Genomic DNA, 24,822 nt, shown 5'->3' with positions numbered 1-24,822 from the left:
GAGCTCTGTGATTTGAACGCAGTCCTGGTAGACTCACATGGGCCCGCACCCTAGGCTCCCAGCCTGCTGAGAATTGGGTTAGCTTTAAGACATCCTAGATGCCTATCAGATGCCCTTTGAGGATTTCTGTGTGGGGACCGTAGGAAAAACGGTCTTCCTCCATGTTCTTTCCTATTTCAAAAGCTTACGTTTGAAATACAAGGAATGCTTATAGTTGTAGCTGTTCCAGTTTCTCTATTCATTGCTCAAGGGTCCATCCGTTATTCAGAATCTGTATTTCTAGTCTGTAAACACCAGAACACAGTTCAGTAAATATGGGGTGGATGAATGAGTAAATTGTTGCTTCCATCTCTGTTAAAAAGCCGTGCCTCTACCCTACCCTCAGCTCTGGGAAGTTTTAACACTGCTCTTCATGATACCTTGCAGGTTTGTGTATGTGTGGGATACCACAAGCAGGAGGATTTTGTATAAGCTGCCTGGACACGCTGGCTCCATCAATGAAGTGGCTTTCCACCCCGATGAACCCATCAGTAAGTCTGTCCTGACTTTGGGGAAAGGGAAACTGGGGGAGATCTCCCTCAAGGGGCCCTGCAAATACAAAGGCAGAAGTGGATGTCTGTTTTATGTGAATTTCCTTGTTGTCTTTATGGCTGTCCATTGACAGCCTCACCAGTGTTTTAAGTGATGAAGTCAAGAGCAATGTTCCGTTTTCCAGTGACTCTCAAAAGAAGACTGGTTAACCTATTTCTAGTTCTCTTGAGTTTACTTGCTTCAAGTCTCTGTTTCAGTTACACGTTTGGGTAAAAGAATAATGTTTCTTAATGTTCAGATATAAATTGCAGCTTATGTTATATTGGCCAGCTAATTAAACAATGAGCCTTGAATTAAAGGAGAAAGTATAACTTTCTCCAGGGCTAAATAGAACCAGCAGAAGCACATTTACAAAATGAATGGCACAGACGTTGATTCTTCTGGAGAGTAGCCGAGAAGGTCTTTTCATAGGGTGTGGCTGAAGAGGGACATCGGGGTTTAGACCCTGATAAATGCATTTCCCATAGCACAGTCCACCCTTGTGGTTGGTTTCAAGAGGACTTGAACTGGGGCACCTGGGTGGTTCAGTCAGTTATGCGTCTGACTTTGGCCCAGGTCATGATCTCGTGGTTCACGAGTTTGAGCCCCACGTGGGGCTCTGCTGACAGCTCGGAGCCTGGAGCCTGCTTCGGATTCTGTGTCTCCCTCTCTCTTTGCCCCTCCCCCGTTCACGCTGTCTCTCTCTTTCTCTCTCAAAAGCAAATAAAACATTAAAAAAAAAAAAAGGACTTGAACTGAAAAGCCAGGCTACAGACCTGTGAATATGGTGTTGGAGAGGAGGGGAATTTAAGCTAAATCCAATTGCTCTTTTTACCAGAATTGGCTCTTGACACAAGAGCCCTTGAGCACCAAGTCTCCTTGAGCCTTCATTAGCTCCCGTCATCTTCTCTGTTCTTCTCACCTCAGTTCTGTCAGCGTCCAGTGACAAGAGACTGTATATGGGGGAGATTCAGTGAAGACACAGAATGGAAGACTCCACCGCTGCTTGGCCTTGAGACCTCAGACTACAGAAGCGGCATCGAATAGTGCCCAGGCCAGCATCCTACCTTCAGACGAAGATCATTCATAGCAAAAGGCAAGGAGGACGTGGCCATATCCCAACCACCACTGGTATCCCGTTTTACCAGGATGATTAAGGCAAGCTTACAGTGGCCTCTAAAAACCACCTGCCAGATTTCAGGGACTGTTTGGTTTTTTCCTCCTTTTTTTTTTTTTTTAAATAAGATTTCTTCAAAGAGACAGACATTGGTTGGTTTGCAGTTTCCTGTCTTCTAATCCAGGCTGAGAACAGGAAATGTGACTGAAATTTGTTTGTTGGGTTTTTTTTTTTCCTTAATTCAATAACTGGCTTGTATGATATTTTCTTTCTGTGTTTCTCTGAGTCGTTTTGTATTAAAAACCAAATAGATGCCTTTTTACAAGAGCCATGTGGATTGGATTTATTGCTGTCTTTTCTTTGAAGCTTGATGGCTGTAAATCTGAGCAGGGCATGATGTGGCCAAGGGATACAATCCATTTGAACTTACAGGATGCTGTTTACAGGGATGTTTAGAGGTTCTCCCCCCTTCTCATGTTTCTAGATTTGCTCCCGTGAAGATTTATTCCCAGAGAGTATCCATAACGAATGCTTTCTCTCCTACTTAGAGACTAGCAGTCAAAAGGTAATAAGGTCTGAAAGAACCTAGTTTTTGTATACTTTTACATGATCTTTAATGAACAGGATCTACTTCGACTCTGCCTCCTGCCACAGTTCTGAGCAGCAGCCCCTACAGTCAGGGCTCCTGAAGTGGGCAGACAGATGTGGGCAGTCTCAGCCAGCAGCAGTGATGGGCTGGAACACTGCACCGGTCTCCACTCAGAAGGAATATGTGAAGGTTTTGGCGTAACTGGACCGTGACGTTGCCTGAGACCTTTTGTAGTTCTGCTTACTCGCCTGTCTTTCCTAAACTGACAGGGACAGTAAGAAATGCTGTTAGTTGCTTTCTATCCTCAAAACAGGTTACCGTCCCCCCGGATCCTTGGATGACTGCGCCCAGCACACAGATTGACACTAATGAGTCCCATCTGGCACGGGGGAGTAGTGTGTGTCTTTTTTATTTTTGTTTAGAGAGAGAGGATGCACGCGTGCAGTGGGAGGGGGAGGGGCAGAGAGAGAGAATGTTGTTATTCAAAAAATTTTTTTTGGCTTTTACATTTTTATTTATTTATTTTAATTTAATTTTTTTAAATTTACATCCAAATTAGCATATAGTGCAACAGTGATTTCAGGAGTAGATTCCTTAATGCCCCTTACCCATTTAGCCATCCCCTCTCCCACAACCCCTCCCATAACCCTCTGTTTGTCTTCCATATTTAAGAGTCTTTTATGTTTTTGTCCCCCTCCCTGTTTTTATATTATTTTTGCTTCCCTTCCCTTGTGTTCATCTGTTTTGTCTCTTAAAGTCCTCATACGAGTGAAGTCACATGATATTTGTCTTTCTCTGACTAATTTCGCTTAGCATAATATCCTCCAGTTCCATCCACGTAGTTGCGAGTGGCAAGATTTCATTCTTTTTGATTGTCAAGTAATACTCCATTGTATATATATATATCACATCTTCTTTATCCATTCATCCATCGATGGACATTTGGGCTTTTTCCATACTTTAGCTATTGTTGATACTGCTGCTATAAACATTGGGGTGCATGTGCTCCTTCAAAACAACATACCTGTATCCCTTGGACAGATACCTAGTAGTGCAATTGCTGGGTCATAGGGTAGTTCTATTTTTAATTTTTTGAGGAACCTCTATACTGTTTTCCAGAGTGGCTGCACCAGCTTGCATTCTCACCAACAATGCAAAAGATATCCTCTTTCTCTGCATCTTTGCCAACATCTGTTGTTGCCTGAGTTGTTCATGTTAGCCATTCTGACAGGTGTGAGGTGGTATCTCATTGTGGTTTTGATTTGTATTTCCCTGATGATGAGTGATGTTGAGCATTTTTTCATGTGTCGGTTGGCCATCTGGATGTCCTCTCTGGAGAAGTGTCTATTCATGTCTTTTGCCCATTTCTTCACTGGATTATTTTTTTCTTTGAGTGTTGAGTTTGATAAGTTCTTTATAGATTTTGGATACTAACCCTTTATATCCGATATGTCGTTTACAAATATCTTCTGCCATTCCGTTGGTTGCCTTTTAGTTTTGCTGATTGTTTGCTTCGCTGTGCAGCAGCTTTCTATTTTGATGAGGTCCCAGTAGTTCATTTTTGCTTTTGTTTCCCTTGCCTCTGGAGACGTGTTGAGTAAGAAGTTGCTGTGGGCAAGATCAAAGAGGTTTTTGCCTGCTTTCTCCTCGGGCATTTTGATGGCTTCCCCTCTTACATTTAGGTCTTTCCTCCATTTTGAGTTTATTTTTGTGTATGGTGTAAGAAAGTGGGTCCAGGTTCATTTTTCTGCATGTTGCTGTCCAGTTTTCCCAGCCCCACTTGCTGAAGAGACTGTCTTTATTCCATTGGATATTCTTTCCTGTTTCGTCAAAGATTAGTTGGCTGTACGTTTGTGGGTCCATTTCTGGGTTCTCTGTTCTGTTCCATTGATCTGAGTGTCTGTTCTTGTGCCAGTACCATACTGTCTTGATGATTACAGCTTTGTAGTATAGCTTGAAGTCCGGGATTGTGATGCCTCCTGCTTTAGTTTTCTTTTTCAAGATTGCTTTGGTTATTCAGGGTCTTTTCTGGTTCCATACAAATTTTGGGATTATTTGTTCTAGCTCTGTGAAGAATGCTGGTGTTATTTTGATAGGGATCGCATTCAATATGTAGATTGCTTTGGGTAGTATCGACATTTTAACAATATTTGTTCTTCCTATCCAGGAGCATGGAATCTTTTTACATTTTTTTTGTGTTTTCTTCAATTTCTTTCATAAGTTTTCTATAGTTTTCAGTGTATAGATTTTTCACCTCTTTGGTTAGGTTTATTGCTAGGTATTTTATGGTTTTGGGTGCAATTGTAAATGGAATTGATTCCTTGATTTCTCTGTTGCTTCATTGTTGGTGAATAGGAATGCAACTGATTACTGTGCATTGATTTTATATCCTGCAACCTTGCTGAATTCATGAATCAGTTCTAGCAGTTTTTTTGGTGGAATCTTTTGGGTTTTCCCTATAGAGTATCATGTCATCTGCGAAGAGTGAAAGATTGACCTCCTCCCGGCCGATTTGGATGCCTTTTATTTCTTTGTGTTGTCTGATTGCAGAGGCTAAGACTTCCAATACTATGTTGAATAACAGTGGCGAGAGTGGACATCCTTGTCTTGTTCCTGACCTTAGGGGGAAAGCTCTCAGTTTTTCCCCATTGAGGATATTAGCGGTGGGTCATTCATATATGGCTTTTTATGATCTTTCATATATGGCTTTTTATGATCCTTCTATCCCTACTTTCTTGAAGGTTTTTATCAAGAAAGGATGCTGTATTTTGTCAAATGTTTTCTCTGCATCTATTGAGAGGATCATACGGTTCTTGTCCTTTCTTTTACTGATGTGATGAATCACCTTAATTGTTTTGTGAATATTGAACCAGCCCTGCATCCCAGGTATAAATCCCACTTGGTCGTGGTGAATAATTTTTTTAATGTATTGTTAGATCCGGTTGGCTAATGTCTTATTGAGGATTTTTGCATCCATGTTCATCAGGGAAATTGGTCTGGGAAATTCTCCTTTTAGTAGGGTCTCTGTCTGGTTTTGGAATCAAGGTAATGCTAGCTTCACAGAAAGAGTTTGGAAGGTTTCCTTCCATTTCTATTTTTTGGAACAGTTTCAAGAGAATAGGTGTTAACTTTTCCTTAAATCTTTGGTAGAATTTCCCTGGAAAGCCATCTGGCCCTGGACTCTTGTTTTTTGGGAGAGTTTTGATTGCTAATTCGATTTCTTTACTGGTTATGGGTCTGTTCAAATTTTCTATTTGTTCCTGTTTCAGTTTTGGTAGTGTATGTGTTTGTAGGAATTTGTCCATTTCTTCCGGATTGCCCATTTTATTGGCATATAATTGCTCATAATATTCTCTTATTATTGTTTTTATTCCTGCTGTGTTGGTTGTGATCTCGAGAGAGAGAGAATGTTAAGCAGACTCCACACTCAGCAGGGAGCCTGACACAGGGCTGTATCCCATGACCCTGGGATCATGGCCTGAACCGACATCAAGAGTTGGACACTGAACTGACTGAGCCACACAGACGTCCTCATGTGTCTTTTCTGCATCTCCTGTCAGAACACAGAGGGCTTCACATCTCCAGCCTGTTTGGAACATAATTTGGTTTTATATGTTTAGCACCCAAACCTCAGTCATCTATTTCTCTCAAGAAATAGATTTCTCTTTTGTAAGAGAGAGGGTAGTTTTAAGTGAGCACATGTCCAAGATTTAGTTAAGTCATTAAGGAAGGAGCCAATTAGTAAAGTTGTGAAACCAATTACTTTTATTATTTTAATTAATTTATTTTTAAAAAGTTCATGCCCTCAATGCAGGGCGTGAACTCACAACCCTGAGATCAAGACCTGAGCTGAGATCAAGAATCTGATGCTTAACAGACTGAGCCACCCAGGCGCCCCACAAAGCAAGTACTTTTAATACAGTCAATGGAATTTCAATAAAGTGCACTGGAAACAAATTTATTGTGGGGAGCCTGGGTGGCTCAGTCAGTTAAGCGTCTGACTTTGGCTCAGGTCATGATCTCGTGGTTCACGGGTTCAAGCCCCGCATCAGGCTCTGTGCTGACAGCTCGGAGCCTAGAGTCTGCTTTAGATTCTGTGTCTCCGAGACTCTCTCTCTCTCTCTCTTTCCCCCTCTCCCCTGTTAGTGCTCTGTCTCCCTCTCTCTAAAAAATAAATAAACGTAAAAAAAAATTTTTTTTTTTTTAATTCATCGTGCCTATAAGAATTAAGGAAGTCTCACCGATGGTGCAACTATGCTTAGTTTGAGACTTACAAGGGCTTTGCCAGGTGGACAAAGAATGTATCCATTCCAAGAAACTGCAGGCATGAGCTTGAAAGCCTAGCACATTTCCTGAACCAAAAGAACTTCAGCTTGGTCAGAGGTGGTAGGGACAGGAAAGTGGTAGAATTCAGTAGGAGCCAAATCTCAGAGAGTTTGTCCTTCATGTGCTAGATCCTATAGGTTGAGGTTTCCTAAAGTGTATTCCACAGAGCAGTTTCCCTGATATGTGAGGTCCATTGGGGCATGAAGATCCCATGCTCAGATAAGTTTGGAGGAAACTGGGCTCAATAAAAAAACAGTTTCTTTACTGTAGGACTGCTCAGAGCCTTTAATACACAAAACCTAGTTGGATCTTCAAAGGGAATGATGACTCAGATTTCAGGCCTGAGCAATTATTATATCGAAGATTATGCCTTTACCCAGGAGAGATTTAGCCAAGAATGGTTTGCAGGCTCTTCTTCACACCTCTAGCACTGTCACAGGTTACTCTCTGATCCCTCTTAAACACCAGGCCCACCTACCCCATCATTCGCCCAGGCCCCTCCACCCATCCTCATCTCCCTTGGCTTGGGGTAGAACAGGGCTTGAACCTTAACACCACTTTCAAAGCCTACCGATCCCTTGAGAAGTTGGCTGTGATTGGGAGGAACCAAGGCCCTGGAGACCACAAGGGCTTTCCTCCAACCTCAGCCTCTTCACTCCTCCCAAGTGCCTTCTTCAAAGGCTGGCTAGAAGCCATTAGCAGGAAATAGCAGCACCACTTAGAATTTGAAGAGAATAGAGGCCCTTGCCTGGGGAATAAAGATTTGAGTATAAAACATCCCCAGAGGGTGCAAATTGTATTCTCACTTTGGGAGAGATAGATTGCTCCCGAATGAGTAATGGCATCTCTGGTTTTCAGTTAATTTCCCTTTATGACTTCCACAGTCTCTAGCGCTTAGTACCATTGGCACTTAAAGAGCCAAGTCTTTTTTTGCTGGGTTGTTGAGTTTTGTGGGCTGAGTTCTGAGAGAGGTGGATTTGGACAGGTCAGGAATCTTACCAGAGTTGCTTCTTCACAGCAAAACTACAGAGTTACCGGTTTCTCATGGGTAGACCTAGAGTCTGCTGCTTGTTAATATCTGAAAAGTGCATGAATGGGAAACTGAGGTGAGAGAGACATCTGAACAATTTGGGGCTGCAGGCACTTGAGCCTTAGGGAAAGGCCATCAAGCCATTTGAGTTAGGACGGAATTGCCCCTTCTAGGAGACTTCAGGGCTGGATAACTGTGTCTCAGAACAAAAGGAGGGGCCAGACTTAAAGCCCCTATTCCTGTGGGATCAAATAAAGCCAAGACAGCTCTGAGCCTGCCCTCTGCCCTCTGGTCAATTGTCTCTGTACTCTAGATCCATAATGATCCTTCAAAAAAGCCCTGATAGGCACCACCCCCTGTGCATCAAGCCCTGAGCCATCCCCAACTCTTCTTTCTTTTAGGCTTCAACTTTTCATCACTTGGTTCTGATACCCACCTAGACCCTTAGATTGTTCTTTAACTTATATCCTCCAAATCAGTAGTTCTCAACTCAGCAATTTTGCCTCCCAAGGGACATTTGGCAATGTCTGGAGACGTGTGTGTGTGTGTGTGTGTCTGTTTTTGTTTTTTAATTTTAGATGGAGCTAGCTGGGGAAAGGGGCATAGGGAGAGAGAGAGAGACAGGTTTCATGCTCAGCCCAGGTCCCAACACAGGGCTCGATCCCATGACCCTGAGATCATGACCTGAGCCAAAGTCAAGAGACAGGCTCAACCCACTGAGCCATCCAGGCGCTCCTGTCTGGAGACTTTTGATTGTCGCAACTGGAGGGATGCCGTGCACATCCAGTGGGTAGAGGCCAGAAACGTTCAAAGAATTAGTTGCTCCAAAATATCAGTGATGCTCTTGAGAAACCCTGCTCTAGAGCAGTGATGTTCCAAGTGTGCTCTCGGGGACAGCAGCAGCAGCATCACCTGAAAACATGCTAGAGACCCACCTGAGACCTACTGAATCGGAAACCTAGGGAGAAGGAAGTCTTCAGCAATCTGTTTTCACAAGCCCTGCAAGTGATTCTGATGCAAGCTTGGAGAGCCACTGCTCCACAGGCTCAGAGAGTTCTAATCTTTCCTAGGAGAGCCACAGAGCCTTCTGTTCACTCATTCATAGTTACCCCTAACTACGTAGCTGTTCTTTCTGGCTCAGTTTCGTACATGCATTATCTCACTTGATTGTCACGTACTAAGCAACAGGTTCATAGAGCAGTAACACGCAAGCCTAACCAGTAAGTGGCAAAGCCGGGATGTAAACCTAGCTGGAGCTCTTAACCCCATCACCACAATGTAGCCTTCGTGGCTTTTAACCTTGAATGCACATTAGAATCAGCTGGGGAGCCTTTAAAACTCCAGAGGCTTAGATCACACTACCCCAGGCCAGTTAAATCAGAATCTCCGGGGTGAACAGGAGTATTCTTTTAAAGCTTCTTTCGGTGATTGCAATATGAAATCAAGGTTAAGGACATGGCTGCAGCTATAGCCAGGAGGGCAGCACAAAGCCAAATTGACTTCCCCTGCCACCCCTTGGCTCTCCGGGAAACTGCTCTGGCTCATGGTCTGCGTGAGCTTGCGCCCACTTCTCCCAAGCCTATGGTTGAGCTAAAACTTTGGACCTTGGCCAGAGAGTAGAGATTGATCTACTGTGATCATCTCTGCCTGATGACTCCGGGGCTTTATTTTGAAAAAAAGACCTGTGGCTTTCCTTTGGAACTCCAGGTATAGCTTCGGAAGGTGCTAGAGCTAGAAAGAGCCTCCCAGCTACTCAGGTCAGTCATCTAATCCAACCTCATTTTACAGAAGGGGAAACGGGGGAGATACAGCTTACGTGCCTATTATTAAGTTAGGGGTTCTGCTCACTCGGGAAGCATTTATTTAACATCCCTGTGACGAGCCCTGTGCTGGCCTCTGAGAATACAGAAATGACTGAGTCATATATTCTTTGGGAGTTCCCAGGGCAGAGGGTGAGGACAAAAACAAAAATCAGGGCCTCTCAAACTTTTCCCCTTAAGTGTCCTTAATGGCATGGGGCGCCTGATACGTGATACATGGCATCCGGTAAGTGTCCGACTTCAGCTTAGGGCATGATCTCATGGTTTGTGGGTTCAAGCCCGGCAGCTGTTAGCTCAGAGCCTGGAGCCTGCTTCAGATTCTGTGTCTCCCTCTGTCTCTGCCCCTCCCTTACTTGTGCTGTCTCTCTCTCTCTCTCAAAAATAAACATTAAAAAAAAAAATTGGCAAGTGTCCTTAATGGCACAGGAGAATGGGGGCGCCTGGGTGGCTCAGTCGGTTAAGCATTTAACTTTGGCTCAGGTCATAATCTCACAGCTCGTGAGTTCGAGCCCCGCATCGAGCTCTGTGCTGACAGCTTGGAACCTGGAGCCTGCTTCAGTGTCTCCCTCTCTCTCTGACCCTCCACCGTTCATGTTCTGTCTCTCTCTGTTTCAAAAATAAATAAACATTAAAAAAAATTTTTTTTTAATTTAAAAAAAATCGCAGAGGAGAATGAACTGGGGCAAAGAGACTATTGAAGTTAATAACCTTGAAATTTTACTTCATATCTGTAAAATATAAGACCCTCCCCGCTAACTTTTTATTTTGAAAAATTGCAAACAAAAATTGAAAGATGAGTATAATGAATATCTCTTCATGCTGCACCTAGATTCAATAATCTCTGTCTGTCACACACACATATATATGATTTTGAATGACTACTGAGAGTAAGATACAGACCTCATAATTCTTCACTCCCAAATATTCCTAAATACTTCGACAAGCATCTGCCAAGAATATTCTCCTTCATAATCACAGTACCATTACCCCACCTAAGAAAATTAACAGCAGTTCCATAGTACTATCTAATGATCATATTAAAATGTCTTCAGTATCAAAAATGTCTTTTATAGCTATTTTTTCCAATCTGGAATCGATCAGGTTTCATGTATCTGGCTATTCTGTGTCTCTAGTGTCTCTTACCTCGGAACAGTCCCTCTACCTTTTTCCTGGTGAAATTGACTATTTAAATGCATGTGGTTTTGTGTGCTGCTTCACGATATAGCTCTGTTTGTTTTACATTAATAAATGTTTTCAATGACTGAGCACCAAGTAAAATTGACACTCCAGGACAATGTACCACATTTATCTGGGCTTTGTGTCCTCTCCTGTACTTGTTCTAGAAACAGATAATAAATGAGCAATTCGAGTATAATCTAATCCATACTGTCAGAGGCAGTACCAAAGGGCTCTGGAGTTAGAGCAAGTTTTACCGAGGAAATGAGTCTTAAAGAATCTTCAATTTTTTTTTTTTAACGTTTATTTATTTTTGAGACAGAGAGAGAGCATGAACAGGGGAGGGGCAGAGAGAGAGGGAGACAAAGAATCTGAAACAGGCTCCAGGCTCTGAGCTGTCAGCACAGAGCCCGACGGGGGGCTCGAACTCCCGGACCACGAGATCATGACCTGAGCCGAAGTCGGACGCTTCACCGACTGAGCCACCCAGGCGCCCCAAGAATCTTAAAGGAGGCTTGGAACCTGGGGAGAAGCGCGCGGGAGCTGGGAGCTGGGAAGTATAGTTGAGGTGATGGGGAAAAAAAAAAAAAAACAGGGACAGCAGCACAGATCACCAAATCGGGTGTGTTCAAAAATGACACACCGCACGAGGTAGTGGTAACAGCATGCTGGGGGAGTTGCAGGCAGATGAGGAGGAACCTCGGGAAGCACTGGAGCAGGATTGCAAAGGGTTTCGAAAGCTAGGGTGGCAGATTTGGGGCTCGTTCTGTGGAAAGGGAGCCAGCGGAGGTCGCGACTCCGCACAGGAGGACGACCACGCCTGAGGATGCTTTCGGTTCTGGGTACCCTCTCAGAAGATCATCGCGAGGAACGGTTGTGGGAACTAGGGGAGACAGATCACTGTCTTCGTAAGGCAAATGGCTACGCTGGACAAGAGAAAACACTCATTCTGGGAAGCTTCAAAGTGCAGAGCCAAGGCAAAGTGGAATTTAAGAGGCAGATTTGCACTCAACAGAGAAAGCAGCTGAATCAGAGCTGCCCACGGATGGAAGGACAGAGAGTTCCTCCCCTCTGGAGGTGTGCAAGCGGAAGCTGGGTGACCATTTGACAGAAGTGTCTGTGTTGTATTGATTCAGAGGGCCCAGGCTGTTCATAGAATCCCCGGGGGGTATATTTCAAAATCCCGGTAAGCAGGTCCTGCCTCCAGAGATGCTGTTTGGGCTGGGCTGGTGTGGGGGCCCCGATCCAGACACAGATGGTCTACACACTAGCATCAGGAGCCATGCGATTAGAGGACCCCTTTCCCAGCTCTGTTGTCCCATGATTATAGATGCCATTTGCCTCAGACTCTAAGATGGTAATTTTAGGATTCAGTGAATTGTTTTCTGTGAAAGGCCACCTGGGTGATGGCTTATGGAAAATGATAAGGGGTGGGGAGCCAGCAGGGGACTGGGAATCCTGTCAGGGCCTGGGGGCCTGAGGCCCGAGCTAACCCTGCCTGTCTTCCTATCCCCAGGTGGCCCCTAGAAAAACCCCGTGTATAATGAAGGCCCAGCGAAGTGTGGGGCTGATTGGAGGGGCCATCTCACAATGTCCCCAGCTCAGCTGGCCTGAGGGCAAACTAACGGGAAGTGCATGTGGCCACCAAGGGCTAGTGGAAAGGGAGATTTGTCTCGGCTGTCAGCAGATGCTGTGCTAGGGATTCTGGACCCCAGAGCCCCAGACAAGGAGACGAAACGTTCTCTGAGCTGTTTAGGGTTTTCCTAAACCCTGCCCTGTTCCATCCTATTCTTTTTCTCTCAACCATTCCTTCTTATCAGAGCTTTTTTTTTTTTTTTTTTTTTTTCCTTTTAAGATTTGCTCTAGGGGCACCTGGGTGGGTCAGTCGGTTGAGCGTTAGACTTCGGCTCCGGTCATGATCTCACGGTTCGTGAGTTCGAGCCCCGTGTTGGGCTCTGTGCTGACAGCTCGGAGCCTGGAGCCTGCTTCGGATTCTGTGGCTCCTCTTTCTGCCCATCCCCTGCTTGTGCTCTCTCTCTCTCTGTCTCTCAAAAATAAATAAATGTTAAAAAAAAAAAAAATAAGATTTGCTCTAAAACTGGGATTTTATTTTTTTTAATTTTTTTTTAATGTTTTTATTTATTTTTGAGGCAGAGAGAGACAGAGCATGAGCAGGGGAGGGGCAGAAAGAGAGGGAGACACAGAATCCGAAGAAGGTTCCAGGCTCTGAGCTGACAGCACAAAGCCCGATGTGGGGCTTGAACTCACAAACTGCGAGATCATGACCTGAGCTGAAGTCGGACGCTTAACTGACTGAGCCACCCAGGCGCCCCTAAAACTGGGATTTTAAAGGAAGTTGGTTGGAGAGGCGAGGTGGCAGTAAGGAGGCAATAGGAAGAAGTATGTGCAGAAATTAAAGAAAGGAAGGGCTCACAGTTCCTGAAACACCCCTGGCTGTTAGACCCTTCTGTGTCTGCATTTCTTTTTGACCTGGCAACCTATATTTCAGTCAGCATCTCCTTTTCTCTGAAGTTTTCCATCACTACCTAATCCCAAGCAGAGTTAACCATTCTTTCCACCATTCTTGTAGGTGCTAGGCCTCTCTATTCATTGTAGTAACTGAATGTTTATATGTTCTGCCTCGGCCACAGGCCCACGAGTCCCAAACTCAGGTGCCATCAGGGGCCAGAGAGGGAAGGCAATGGGTGAAGCAGCCAGGTTCAAGAAAATAAGCAATGGGGGCTCCTGACTGGCTTAGTGGGTAGAGCATGCAACTCTTGATCTTGGGGTTGTAAGTTCGAGCCTCACTTTGTATATAGAGATTACTTAGAAGAAAGGAAGGAAGGGAGAAGAAAGAAAGATGCCATTCGATGCCAGACGACTGGCCAACAGTGTGCTAACCCCCAAGCCATTATCCCGAGGATTGTCGGGATAGCCTATTCATTAAAAAAAAAAAAAAAAAATTTAACGTTTATTTTTGAGAGGCAGAGAGAGCACGAGCGGGGGAGGGGCAGAGAGAGAGAGACCCAGAATCCGAAGCAGGATCCAGGCTCCGAGCGGTCAGCACAGAGCCCGATGCGGGGCGCGAACTCACGAGCCGTGAGATCATGACCTGAGCTGAAGTCGGACACAACCAACTGAGCCGCCCAGGCGCCCCCTATCCTATTCATCTTTGATTCCAGAGCTCCTAGCTCAGTGCCCGGCACAATAATGGTCCCGGGAGGTGAAGGCAGACAGAGAGCAAGTTGCCGGTCTCCTTTCCCCAAACAAACCAGGACAGTTCCACTTTTTTTGTTGACGAAGTGTATAATTTGTTTCGTAACAGCAAAAGATTCTGCTGTTAAAAAAGGCAAGTTTGGGGACGTCTGGGTGGCTCAGTCGGTTGAGTGTCCGACTCGGGTGGTGATCTTGAGGTTGTGAGATGGATTCCTGTCGGGCTCTGTGCTGAGCGTGAAGCCTGCTTAAGATTCTCTCTCTCTCCCTCTCTCTGTCCCTCCCTTCCTCCACTCGTGCTCTCTCTTTCTCTCTCTTTCAAAATAAATAAGCTTTTTTAAAAGAGAAAGAAAAGTTTGGAAAATGTAAGGAATGGAATAGGAATTTGTTGGTAAAGTGGTTCTGCCTGGGTTCAAATCTTGATTCTGCCATTTCTATGTTACATGATCCTGGGCAAGTGATCTAACCTCTCTGAGCCTCAGTTTCCTCATCTGGAAAAAGAAGGGGATGATGATCATAGCACCTAGCTTAAAGGTTCGCTGGGACGTTTAATGAGTCATTGCATAGAAATTGCCCAGAACAGTGCCTGGTATAGAAATGCTTGAGATGTTAGCTGTTGTGATATGATATAAAATACATCTGGTCTTTGTCCCCATTTTTGGCATAGAGCAGCTGTTCACTATGTATCCTTTCTAAGAAACCAGTAAAGGTAAGTGAAGCACCTTCCTGCGTTCTCTGAGCCGTTCACAAGCACATTATCGAACATAAGGAGGAGATCACGGGCACCCCCGACTTAGAGCTGGTCAGGCAGAAGTAGGGGTGACCACAGACTTGCCGCAGGCATCCGACACGCAGGCGGTCACGTGGGGACTGACCCTGAATTCAGCTGCGGGTCTGCGCTCATTCTGGGTAGTTAGTGTCAGACCCGAAGTGAATTGTTGAACGATCGGCTGGTGTTGGAGAATTGGTTGGTGTCAGAAAATACCCCAGAAACTATCGTTGGTGAGCACGTCCCGGCCTCTAACGTGGAAGAAGGAGAGATTAATTGGCTTCACATTTCGGCCATCTTAGGAGCGAACTTTCTCAGAAGCTTTCCGTGTCGACCCTCACAGGGGCCATGGTGGAAGATTCAGACCCTGTGACCATTTGGTTTAGGGCCAAGGAGGAACTCCTTAGCACCTCATAAATCCCAGGCCTTCCACAGCTCCCCCTGTGCCTCTCTCCGGGGCTGACCATGACTCTGCCTCCTCACTCAGGAAGCGTGGGTATGCTCTGAATCATCTCTGCCCTTTATTTCTAAATCCTGCTTTGTTTGCCCCACAGTCTTTCCCTACTTGAAGGGTTAGTCATCCTTGACGCCGCCAGCTCTGACGAGCCCCTCCGGACGTCATCCCCAGCTCCTAACCCCCCCCCCCCCCCCCGCCATGTCTTTCAAAGCTGTTTCTGGCTGTTCCTACAATTGGATTGCCTTCCCCCTTAGAACCCTGGACTTCCAGGTGGTAAAGAGGGCACAAAGTATGCTGAAGCCTGAGGCCAGGAAGATCATTCATTTACCACGTGTTTGCTGACTCCCGACGTGATCCCAGCCCCGTGGGATGCAAAGGTAATTTATGACACTGTTGCTGGCTCCCCATAGAGCGCACAGTCTATTGGGGGAGACCAGCGACGTCAGAAAAGTACAGCAAATCCCAGTAAAAGTGCTAACGGAGGTATCGCACAGACCACTGCCAGCCCAAAGGTGAGGCACTGCGCCAGGTGACAGAGAGTTAAGGAAGGCCTCTGAGGGGAAGTGACTGTGGAGCTAAGATTCGAAATGGGAAGTTCTCCGGGCTGGGAATTTGGATGGGAGATGTACTCCAGACAGCACAAAATGGGCGAAGCCTGTGTGTGCGTGGATTCATCAGGGCAGGACTTGGGCTAAATGGAACGACCGGGGGCCAGAGGCTAATTCTGAGGTCAGACAAGCCATCTCTTGGCCCGTGGGTCAGACTTGAAAGCAAGTCAGCCAGGCCCGGGAACATGATGCGATACAGCCGAGAGCCTGGCAAGGGCTGGTCACAGCCCCAGCAGAAGGACTGAATGGGATGATATATGCCAAGTGCCTGGCTCAGAGGAAGCGCTCAATAAGCTATCGCTATTATTGTTATTATTACCGATTTGCATTGTTAGAGTCTCGGAGGGAACTGACAGAGGCTCTATCTGGAAGAGGCCCCAGAGAGGGTCTGCTAGAGAACCATTACATCTGGGCCGAGGCTTCGTGGGGCTCGTTCTTATTCTTTTGTGGGAAACAGACTCTTTGAAGAATCTGATGAAAGCTGTCGGGGCCTCTCCCCAGAAAAAGGCACATCTGCTCGCACGAAGCTTTGCATATTATTTCAGGGACTTCACAGACTCCTGGAAGCCTGTCTAGTCATAGAACCTGGTTGGACACAGCTGTTACTCGCCAAGCATGACTGAAAAAAAGTTCCCACTGTTACCTTATTTTATTCTTCCAAGTGAAAACCTCAGCACATGTACTTTCAACCCTATGAATATCCTGTGTGTGTGTGTGTTCTGTTTATTTATTTTTGAGAGAGAGCGTGTGCACAAGTGGGGGCGAGGCAGAGAGAGAGGGAGACACAGAATCTGAAGCAGGCTCCAGGCTCTGAGACATCAGCACAGAGCCCAATGCAGGGCTTGAACTCACAAACCGTGAGATCATGACCTAAGCCAAAGTCGGACGCTTAACTCTGAACGGACTGAGCCACCCAGGGGCCCGCCTGTAGCCTGTGTGTTTTAAAATACCAAGCAGCATGCTGAGGAATTGCTGGGGGAGGGGGACCAGAAAAGAGCCCATTTTAGTAGTCCAGGGAGGAGAGGGGGCTGGCCTCTGGCTATTCGGGTCCAGAACCATGGGTCTGAATCCGTATCACGCTGCCCCCCACCCCCGCCCCCCGGTTCAGGAGGGCTGGCCAGAATGGAGACTATGGGAAGAATTGGCAACCTTCTGTTCCTTCTGTCAGAACACTGTTCACCACTCCTCTGCCTCTCCTTCCCTCCTATTGTCTTCTCAATATTAACGTCATTTCCCCAAGGAGGCCCTTCCTGGTCTCCACACCTGGATTGTGCCCCCTTCTTCTCTTTTCCTCTTTATTGTCCTTTAAAGCACTCATCAGAATCCATCATTATGTATTTATTTGTATGTTTCTTGTAATGACAACCCCTCATTGGACTGTTTTCTCACTGAGCACAGAGACTGGTGCATCCCCTTCTCCCCAGCGGAGATCCTGGCCCATAGTAGGTATTTCATAGACCTTAGCTGGAAGGTATGGTTCACAGAATGGTCAGATGGGATATAGAGGAGCCCAGAGGATGCCTCAGGGATTTCCACCTGAGTGATCCTAACCACCAAGATGACTCAGAAGTTAGGAGTGGGGGGGGGGGGGGTTACATGGATTTGGCATGTGTTTGGAAGTTGGAGTGCTTTTCAGAGTGTCTTGAAGAAGGCAGTCTTCTGCTGACTCCCTCTTCACTGCAGCCTCGGTTAGGGGTTAGGGGCAGGCCACAGCCCCCCTGCGCCAACCTCTGTCTCTGCCATCAGGCAGCTCACCCACATGCCTCTGGGAGCTTGTCTGTTCCCTGGGAAGCTCAATGGGTTCTGGAACAGCGCCGCAGTGCTCATCTCTGGATCCCGGGCGCCCCCAGGGGTGTGTATGCAGTCCCGGCTCAGTAAATGCCAGTAGAAGGAAAGAGGGAAGAACGAAAATGTGACCAGACACTCAGGAGGGAGGCCGGGGTGAGGAGCAGACCTGGGAACCAGAGTGGCAGGAGAGGTCCAAGGCTGGAACCCCGGGGTGGGGGAGTCCTACAGACAGGGCGGAGAGAGGAGTGCTCCAGCACCCTCAGCGGGCCAGGCACAGGGCTAAGTGCTTTATTCACACAACAGCTTTTCACCTTGGCAACTCCGAAGCACACGTTATTCCCACTTTGCTAAGAAACCTGAGGCCCAGAGGGGCGACGTGACTCGCCCAAGGTCACACAGCCCGTGAAGTCCGGCTTTGACCCAGGGCTGTCCACCCCCAAGCCTGCACTCTTCTACTCCCTCCCCGTCTCTCCCTCCACCCTCCACTTGCCTACCCCTTCTCCCCTCCCCTCTGCTCCCGAGGCCGCCCCGCCCCGCCCCTCCCTTACTCCCTCCCTGTGGCGGCGGCGGAGCCACGTGGTGGGGCCGGGAAGCCGCGGCCGCCGAGCGCCCGGGCGGCTGCCCCAGCTGGGCAGTGCTGCTGTGCGCCGCGCTCGGTGCCCGCGCTCCCCGCTCCGCGCTCCCCGCCAGCCGCCCCGGGGCAGGAGGCGCGCCTGGCGGCCGGCCGGCCAGACAAAGGAGGCGCGGCGCGGCGGAGCCGGCGCGGGCCAGCGGACCATGGACTCGGGGCGCGAGCGGCCGGCCCCAGCCCTGAGGACCCGGCGCCCCCGGGCCCGGCCCTAGGCGCCCGGCTCCGCCGCCCGGGGCGCGCAGCGGGGAGGACGCGGAGCCCGTGCGGCGCGGAGGAGGAGGCGGCGGCCGCCGAGCTAGAGGGGCGCCGCGGCGGACGGCCCGCGCGGCCCCCGGAGCCATGGGCAAGTGCAGCGGGCGCTGCACGCTCGTCGCCTTCTGCTGCCTGCAGCTGGTGAGCGCCGGGCGGCCGGGGCCGGGTGGGGCGCGGCGGGGCGGGTCCCGGGCGTGCGGGTGGGCTACACAGCCCGTGTGTGTCTCCGTGTGTGTCTGCCGCGAGTCCCGGGTGGGGGGTGGGCTGGAGTCACGGGGCGGACGGGCGGAGCCTGCTCCTGCTGGCCCGGCTGGCTCTTTGTGTGCGCTTCTCGCCCGGCTCTCCCCGGTCCCCGAGTGCGTCCTGTGCGCCGGTCCCCCGCCCGCCCGGCACCGTGCGAGTGGCCTGCTGTGGGACTGTGGCTCGCTGGGGCCGGGGGTGTGTCCCGGGCTGCTGAGCTGGATCCCTTGAGGTCCCTGCTGGGTGTTTTCCTCTAGATTATTCGAGTGCGCGGCTCTCCTGTCCTCCGGGTCTGTGCCCGCGCGAGTGTTGCTCACAAAGTCTCTGCTCCTCCGTGTGTGTTTGTGTGTGTGTTTGTCTCCGGCTTTCTCCTTGCTGTGTCTCTAGATCTCTAACCCTTTCCTGGTTCACGTTCATCTGTGTGTATTGGGATCTTAGACTCCAAGAACCGTTCACTCCTCCTTTGTGCTGTAGCTGCCTGCCTCCCCCCTCCTGACTGAGCAAGCCTGGGTGGGAATGGAGACCCGCCTCTCTGGAGAGAGTCACAGGAGCTGCCGGGTCCTGGGCCAGTCTGACAAACTGGGTGCTGGCTGCCCTCCTTGCTTTGGCTGTGGCCACTGCGGCTGGGGGGGTGGGGGGTGGGGGAGCTCTCCATCAGTCATACCTGAGTGTCATGGGTGGGGACCCGCAGACAAGCCCTTGACCGGCACCAGTGAGGGATGGGTGCCCTGGGTGGGGAGGGGAGCATCTGGGGAAACCATGCCCAACCCCGGCTTAGGCAACTCTGCTTCTCCTCTGAGGGAGGCCAGTGGAGTGAATTTGGGGGCTCACGAGGACCAGGTCTGCTCTTCCCTTCAGGCTCCGGCAGGTGAAGTTGGGAAGCGGGTTAAAGAGAGGTCAGGGTCTCCCGCCTAACCCTAGAGCTCAGGCCTGGCGACTGGGGGGGTTTTGAAGCTGTGCTGAGCTTCTAGGCAGAGGTGCGTGGGGACCTCCACGGGCAGGAGTCCGGGCTGGGTGTGAGGTGGGGGAACCTGAGCCTCACTGGTGCCTAACTCCACGGCCTCGTCTCCACGGTTGCCTGCGCCCACCGCGCCTCCTCCAGCACAGGTGCACACAATAGCTCCGAGGGACGCGTTGAGTCTGGACGTGCAGACCTCCTCATTCATCTTGCTTCTCTCCTCTTGGGGACGCCAGCCCCAAACTTGCCAGCCACAGACTTGCTCTCTTGGGCAGTGGTAGAAACAGCCAGGCCCTGAGGGTAGTAGCCCTGCTCCCAGCTGTGGGATGCAGGGCAAGCGACTTCCCTTCGCCAGGCTGCTTTGGTCCGCCTGTCTGGAAATTGCCCATCCTTGAGGGTTGCAGGGAGCGGGGTGGGGGGGGGGGGGGAATTAATTAAAATCAGGTAGAGTGGAAACTCCAGAAGGGCAGAGATTATCTGTTTTGTTCCCTACTAAATCCCCAGCAGCTGGAACCGTGCCTGGCACTCCATTAATATTTGTAAAATAAATTAATGAATCAGGTATCTGGCAACGCCTGGCTCACAGTAGAAACACCCTTCTTTATCTACTTGGAGGAATATAAAATGCCAAGGAGTGATGAAACTTTTCGGAGGTTTGTTTTTTTTTTTTTTTTCCTGTGTGTTAATTTTTAATTTTTAAACTAGGACTTTTTTCATGCTTAAAAAAAGTTACATACATATTGTAAAAATGAACCCGTCCGTAGTCAAACGGCAGAACTTAAACGTACATTTGCCTCCATGCCTGTCCCACACCCCAAAGGTAGGCACTGTTGTTAGTCTGCCCCGTGCTCATTCTCTGCTGCTGCCGACAGCGGTTAGCTTTGGGGAGCATTTACTAGGATGTTGGGTGCTCTTGTAAGCCCTTTTCCACGTATTTACTAATTTAATCCTCATATCCCGTAAAGTAACCTGCCCAAAGTTCTACAGCTAAGCACCAGGCTTTGAAGCCAGGCAGGTGACCAGCATTCTCTGTTGCCTTCTTAATTATAAAATAAGTAGTTCTGGCCCAGAGTAATCAGGGGTTCTTTGTCCTTGCTACTCCCAGCCTCCAGAACTCTCCCCAGCTAAGCTAACCCCACCCTTCTGCTTAGAGAGTTTGCCAGCATAGGGACTCTGGAAGTAGGCGAGACCTGGGTCGGATTCTGACTCTAATACATCTTGGCTGGGTGGCTTCGGACATCTTATGGGAATTACGTGAGATAATTTGGGGGGAGGGCGTGCTCCAAGAAGGGACTTGGAAATCGATCTCTTGCCTCTGTTCTGTCTGGGCGGATTGCAGAGCGGGTCCCTTCAGCTGTCACTAACTCCCAGGAGTCTCTGCTGCCTAGCAGCTTCTGTCATGTACTCCTGGATGCTGGAATCCACCAGCCTGACATCATCCCAGAGAGAAGGGAGCCTGTTTTCTCACCCGGTGGAAAGGGGCCGAGAAGGAAAAGGCTGTTAAATGTTTCTCAGCTGAAAACTTTAGAAGATGAGCTGTCACTTTTCTCTTTTGGACGGGGTTTGATCGTTATGATGAAACAGGCTAGCTCTGAACACTCTTCTGTAGTTGGGATAGACTGGCTTTGGGTGAGGGAGTAGGGGTGAGTGTTTACTGGAGGGTAGAAGGGGCAAGTGGGAGCTGTACCGTTCAGAGGGACAAGTGTAGGGACAGGGCTGGGGAGTTTGATAGGACAGGGCTGGGTTCGAGTCCTGGCTTTGTCACTTCCTAGCCGTGTGGTCTTAGGCAAGTTGCTTACCCTCTCTGAGCCACAATGTTGTCACCTGTGAAAAAGAGATAATATAAACCGTTCTGAATTCTTAGGGTCGTTGTGAGGGGTAAATGCGTATAACGAACTTAGCATTGTGCCAGGTACAGAGTGAGCATTCAATCAACTATAGCTTCTTCCTGTCATCATAATGATATATACCATGGGGCGCTTTCCTGGAATTGTGGCCCAAATGTATCCAGGTCCCCCTCGCCCTGCAGTCTTCCTTTGTGGGAAGCAGCAGGTAGCTGGGTGCTGAGCTGACAGAAGGCTTGGATTCAAGTACAGTTCTGCCACTGACATCCTGTAAACTCAGACAAGTCTTTTTCCCACTGCAAGCTTTGGTCTCTTCCATCTGTAAGATGGGAAGCACCCCTGGTCTGTGTCTCTGGGGTCCTGCCAGTTCTATCCATCGGGGACTGTGGGACCACGTCCAGCTGGCCCTGGAGGTTTCAGGGCGTCTCCGTCCGGTGCCATTCTGCAGAATGTCTTGGGTCCCTTCCTTTCCCGAGTTCTACTCAGTGTATCATCTTTTCTCTTTTTTTAATGTTTATTTATTTATTTTGAGAGAGAGAAAGCATGCATGAGCAGGGGAAGGGCAGAGAGAGAGAGTGGGAGAGAGAGAGAATCTCAAGCAGGCTCCTAGCTGTCAGCACAGAGCCCCGGTGAACCCATGAACCCTGAGATCATTCCCTGAGCGAAAATCAAGAGTCAGATGCTCAACCGACTGAGCCACCCACGTGCTCCTACTTAGTGTATCGTCTTGACCTTTTAAATGCTGTTCACTCCCTGAATGTTACGTGTGTCTCCTTTCCTTCCCCCTGTCCAACCCCTGCCCTTCTTTCCAGGTCCGCCTCCTTCCTGAGACCTTACAGGCCACTCTGTTCTTCCTGTAAGATGAACCAAGGAGATTTGCCCAAGGGAATCCTCATCAGTTTCTTCTTCATCATCATTATCGCTCCCATTTCTGGAGTCCTGTGCTAAGCACTTTATATGCATTACCTCATTTAACCAAATGAGCTTACATATGTAGAGTGTTTGGCAAAGTGCCTGGTGCATGTTAAATGATCGATAAACGTTAGTTTTTTGGTTTTTTTTTTTTGCCTACTGTCTTTATCCTTATCGTTATTCCACACAGTGGGATGGATGTTCTCGCTATCCCCTATTTCAGATGAGGAAACTGAGGCTCAGGAAGGTGACGAAGTTTGCCCGAGGTCTCTAAGCTAGCCAGTGGCAGGACCAGGATGGGCGCACTCTCCTGCCCGAGCGGAGAGCCACCCTCTCCGCCTGTGCCCGTCGGCCGCTCATGTTTATGCAGTGTGTGCCCTCAGACCGGTCTCTTCGCTGCCTCAAGCCTCAGTTTCCTCATCTGAACATGGTAATATTTCAGTGGGATCATGCACGTGCCTGGCACGGTGAGCCATTGAGTGCTCAGTGATACATCACTGCCACGGTTGTTCTCTGTCCCAGCCCTGGGTGACCTTGGACACCTGCATTCACTCCTCTGGGCTTTAGTTTCTTCCTCCCTCAAAGAGAAAGAGTCTCCCCCCCCCCCACCTTGCAGGGTTGTAGAAAAGGGGTTAGCCAGGTGCCGTGCACATAGTAGGTATTTAGAGAAACGCTGCCTGCTCGTCCCTTCTGGAAAGCTCTTCTTTCTGGAAGGTGGTGCGTGAGGGGGAAAATATGTAGCTTCCTGCTGAGCTGGGAGTAATGGTGTGAAACGTGGTCAACCTGATTGATGTCGTTATTAGCAATAGTGATGGTAAGGACTGGAGGGAGCGTGCTCTGAAGCAGCTTCGTCTGCAAGCTGGTGGCTTCCCGGGGAGGATCTGCTCTGCTCTAGGTGCCTCGGGTTCTCCAGCCGGGCTCTGGAGACAGGAGCACAGAGCACAGAATTGTCTGGGCCACTGACCGTTTTTGTTCCTCGTATCCCTTTGCACCACTACGGGGGTAGTCCGCTCCCTGCTGCAGATGGACAGGCTGAGACCAAACAGCCCTGAAGACCCTTATGAGGCAGGTAGAGCAAGGTGGAAGAGAAAAGAGAGCCTGGGGGAGGGGTGGGGCACGGGAGGGCCCTAGTTTGGCTCCTTTGTAGGGGTAGGCGGGTGCAGGTTTTTGAGATAAGTGCCCCGTCACTGGCAGCTGCTCTGAGATCTGGCACAGGGGTCAGGAGCCCTACCTCTGGGGTCAGTTAGATCGACATCGCTGCCTCGCTTTGTGACTCCCAGCGGGTCCCTTACCCTCTCTGAACCTCCGCCTCTCTCCTGTGAAGCAGTCAGAACATCAGCTCGTACCCCGTGGCAGCTTGGGGGGACCCCATGAGACGGTATAGGCATCGTGCCAACGGGGATTGCTCCCTATGGCTCCCTGCCATTTGCCTCGAGACTTGGACGGGCCACCGCAGCCCCCCTCTCTGCCGGGGTCAGAGATTTTAGCGGTCAGAGTCATTTCCATAAACTCTTCAGGTCTCAGTTTCTTTACGTGGCAAATGGACGGTTTGGAGGGAAATAATGACAGCAACTACTCTCCTATGAGCCAGGCCCTGGGCTCAGCACTTCACATACCGAGTCCCTCGTTGCCGTCTGGATTATCCACAGCCACATAGATAGCAGGGACAGAATGAGCATTTAAACCCTAGACCTTCTGAGCTGCTTGTTCCCCATTTCTGCGCACCCCAAGGCCTGTGCTGAGTGGAAGGTTGCTAAGAGGCAGGTTGAGGGAAAGTTATCCAGGGAAGAAATTAACCTGTATTGAAGACCCATGAGCCCTCAGGCTCACGTGTGGTTTTGATACCCATTTCCTGATGGGCATACTGAGGCCGGACATTGAAGTGACTTGTCACCGAGGAAACAGAAGATACAGTCTGGGCCTCAGATGAGTGATCGAGGGAAGAAGATTTGAGAATGCTTGTAAAATCTGGACCAAGCAGGGATGGTCAATGTGATGACTGACATCTCTTCCATCCTCTGGCTTCAGGGGCATAGGGGTGATGAGCAAGTTGAGACCCGAGATGTGGTTTTTGTTTGGGGTGGTTTTTGTTTGGGGTTTTTATTTTTATCCCTTTTTTAAAGCAGTTTCTATGCTCAGTGTGGGGCTCGAACTCACAACCCCAAGATCAAGAGTCTCATGCTTCACCTACTGAGCCATCCAGGTGCCCCAGAGATGTGCTTATTTATTTTATTTTTATTTTTTAAATTAAAATAGAAATTTATTTGTAGAAGGATAGGATTGAGGGGTTTTTTCCTTTTAAAACAACAGTCTGTATGATGTAATGGAAAATATCTTGGATATGAGTAGGATATTCATTCCACTTTTTTTCATTTTATTTTTATAATTTACATCCAAATTAGTTAGCATATAGGGCAACAATCATTTCAGGAGTAGACTCCTTAGTGCCCCTCACCCATTTAGCCCATCCCCCCTCCCACAACCCCTCCAGCAACCCTCAGTTTGTTCTCCATATTTATGAG

The 24,822-nt window shown here is 48.7% G+C and overlaps 3 protein-coding genes across 4 annotated transcripts in view; 2 read left to right on the top strand and 1 right to left on the bottom strand.

Annotated features, from left to right (window-relative positions):
• The window catches only part of SNRNP40 (small nuclear ribonucleoprotein U5 subunit 40), a 33,276-nt gene extending 31,262 nt beyond the window's left edge, over positions 1-2,014 (top strand). The window contains exons 9-10 of the mRNA XM_019429825.2: positions 427-530; positions 1,498-2,014. Of these exons, the coding sequence (XP_019285370.1) occupies positions 427-530; positions 1,498-1,547 (154 nt within the window). The 3' untranslated portion in view covers positions 1,548-2,014. The remainder of the gene's footprint in view (positions 1-426; positions 531-1,497) is intronic.
• The window catches only part of ZCCHC17 (zinc finger CCHC-type containing 17), a 132,677-nt gene that overhangs the window by 92,077 nt on the left and 15,778 nt on the right, over positions 1-24,822 (bottom strand). The window lies entirely within an intron of this gene.
• Positions 18,027-24,822, top strand: part of NKAIN1 (sodium/potassium transporting ATPase interacting 1) — a 40,220-nt gene continuing 33,424 nt past the window's right edge. The window contains exon 1 of one of the 2 annotated variants that reach the window (XM_019429943.2): positions 18,027-18,487. In XM_019429943.2, the coding sequence (XP_019285488.1) occupies positions 18,434-18,487 (54 nt within the window). In that variant the 5' untranslated portion in view covers positions 18,027-18,433. The remainder of the gene's footprint in view (positions 18,488-24,822) is intronic. The other variant, XM_019429941.2, reaches the window with a different exon arrangement.

The sequence above is a fragment of the Panthera pardus genome, unplaced genomic scaffold, assembly GCF_024362965.1.
Source record: "Panthera pardus isolate Hobbes unplaced genomic scaffold, ASM2436296v1 HiC_scaffold_11, whole genome shotgun sequence".
In the NCBI taxonomy this organism is placed as follows: Eukaryota; Metazoa; Chordata; class Mammalia; order Carnivora; family Felidae; genus Panthera; species Panthera pardus.
This window is presented reverse-complemented; position numbering and strand designations above follow the sequence as displayed.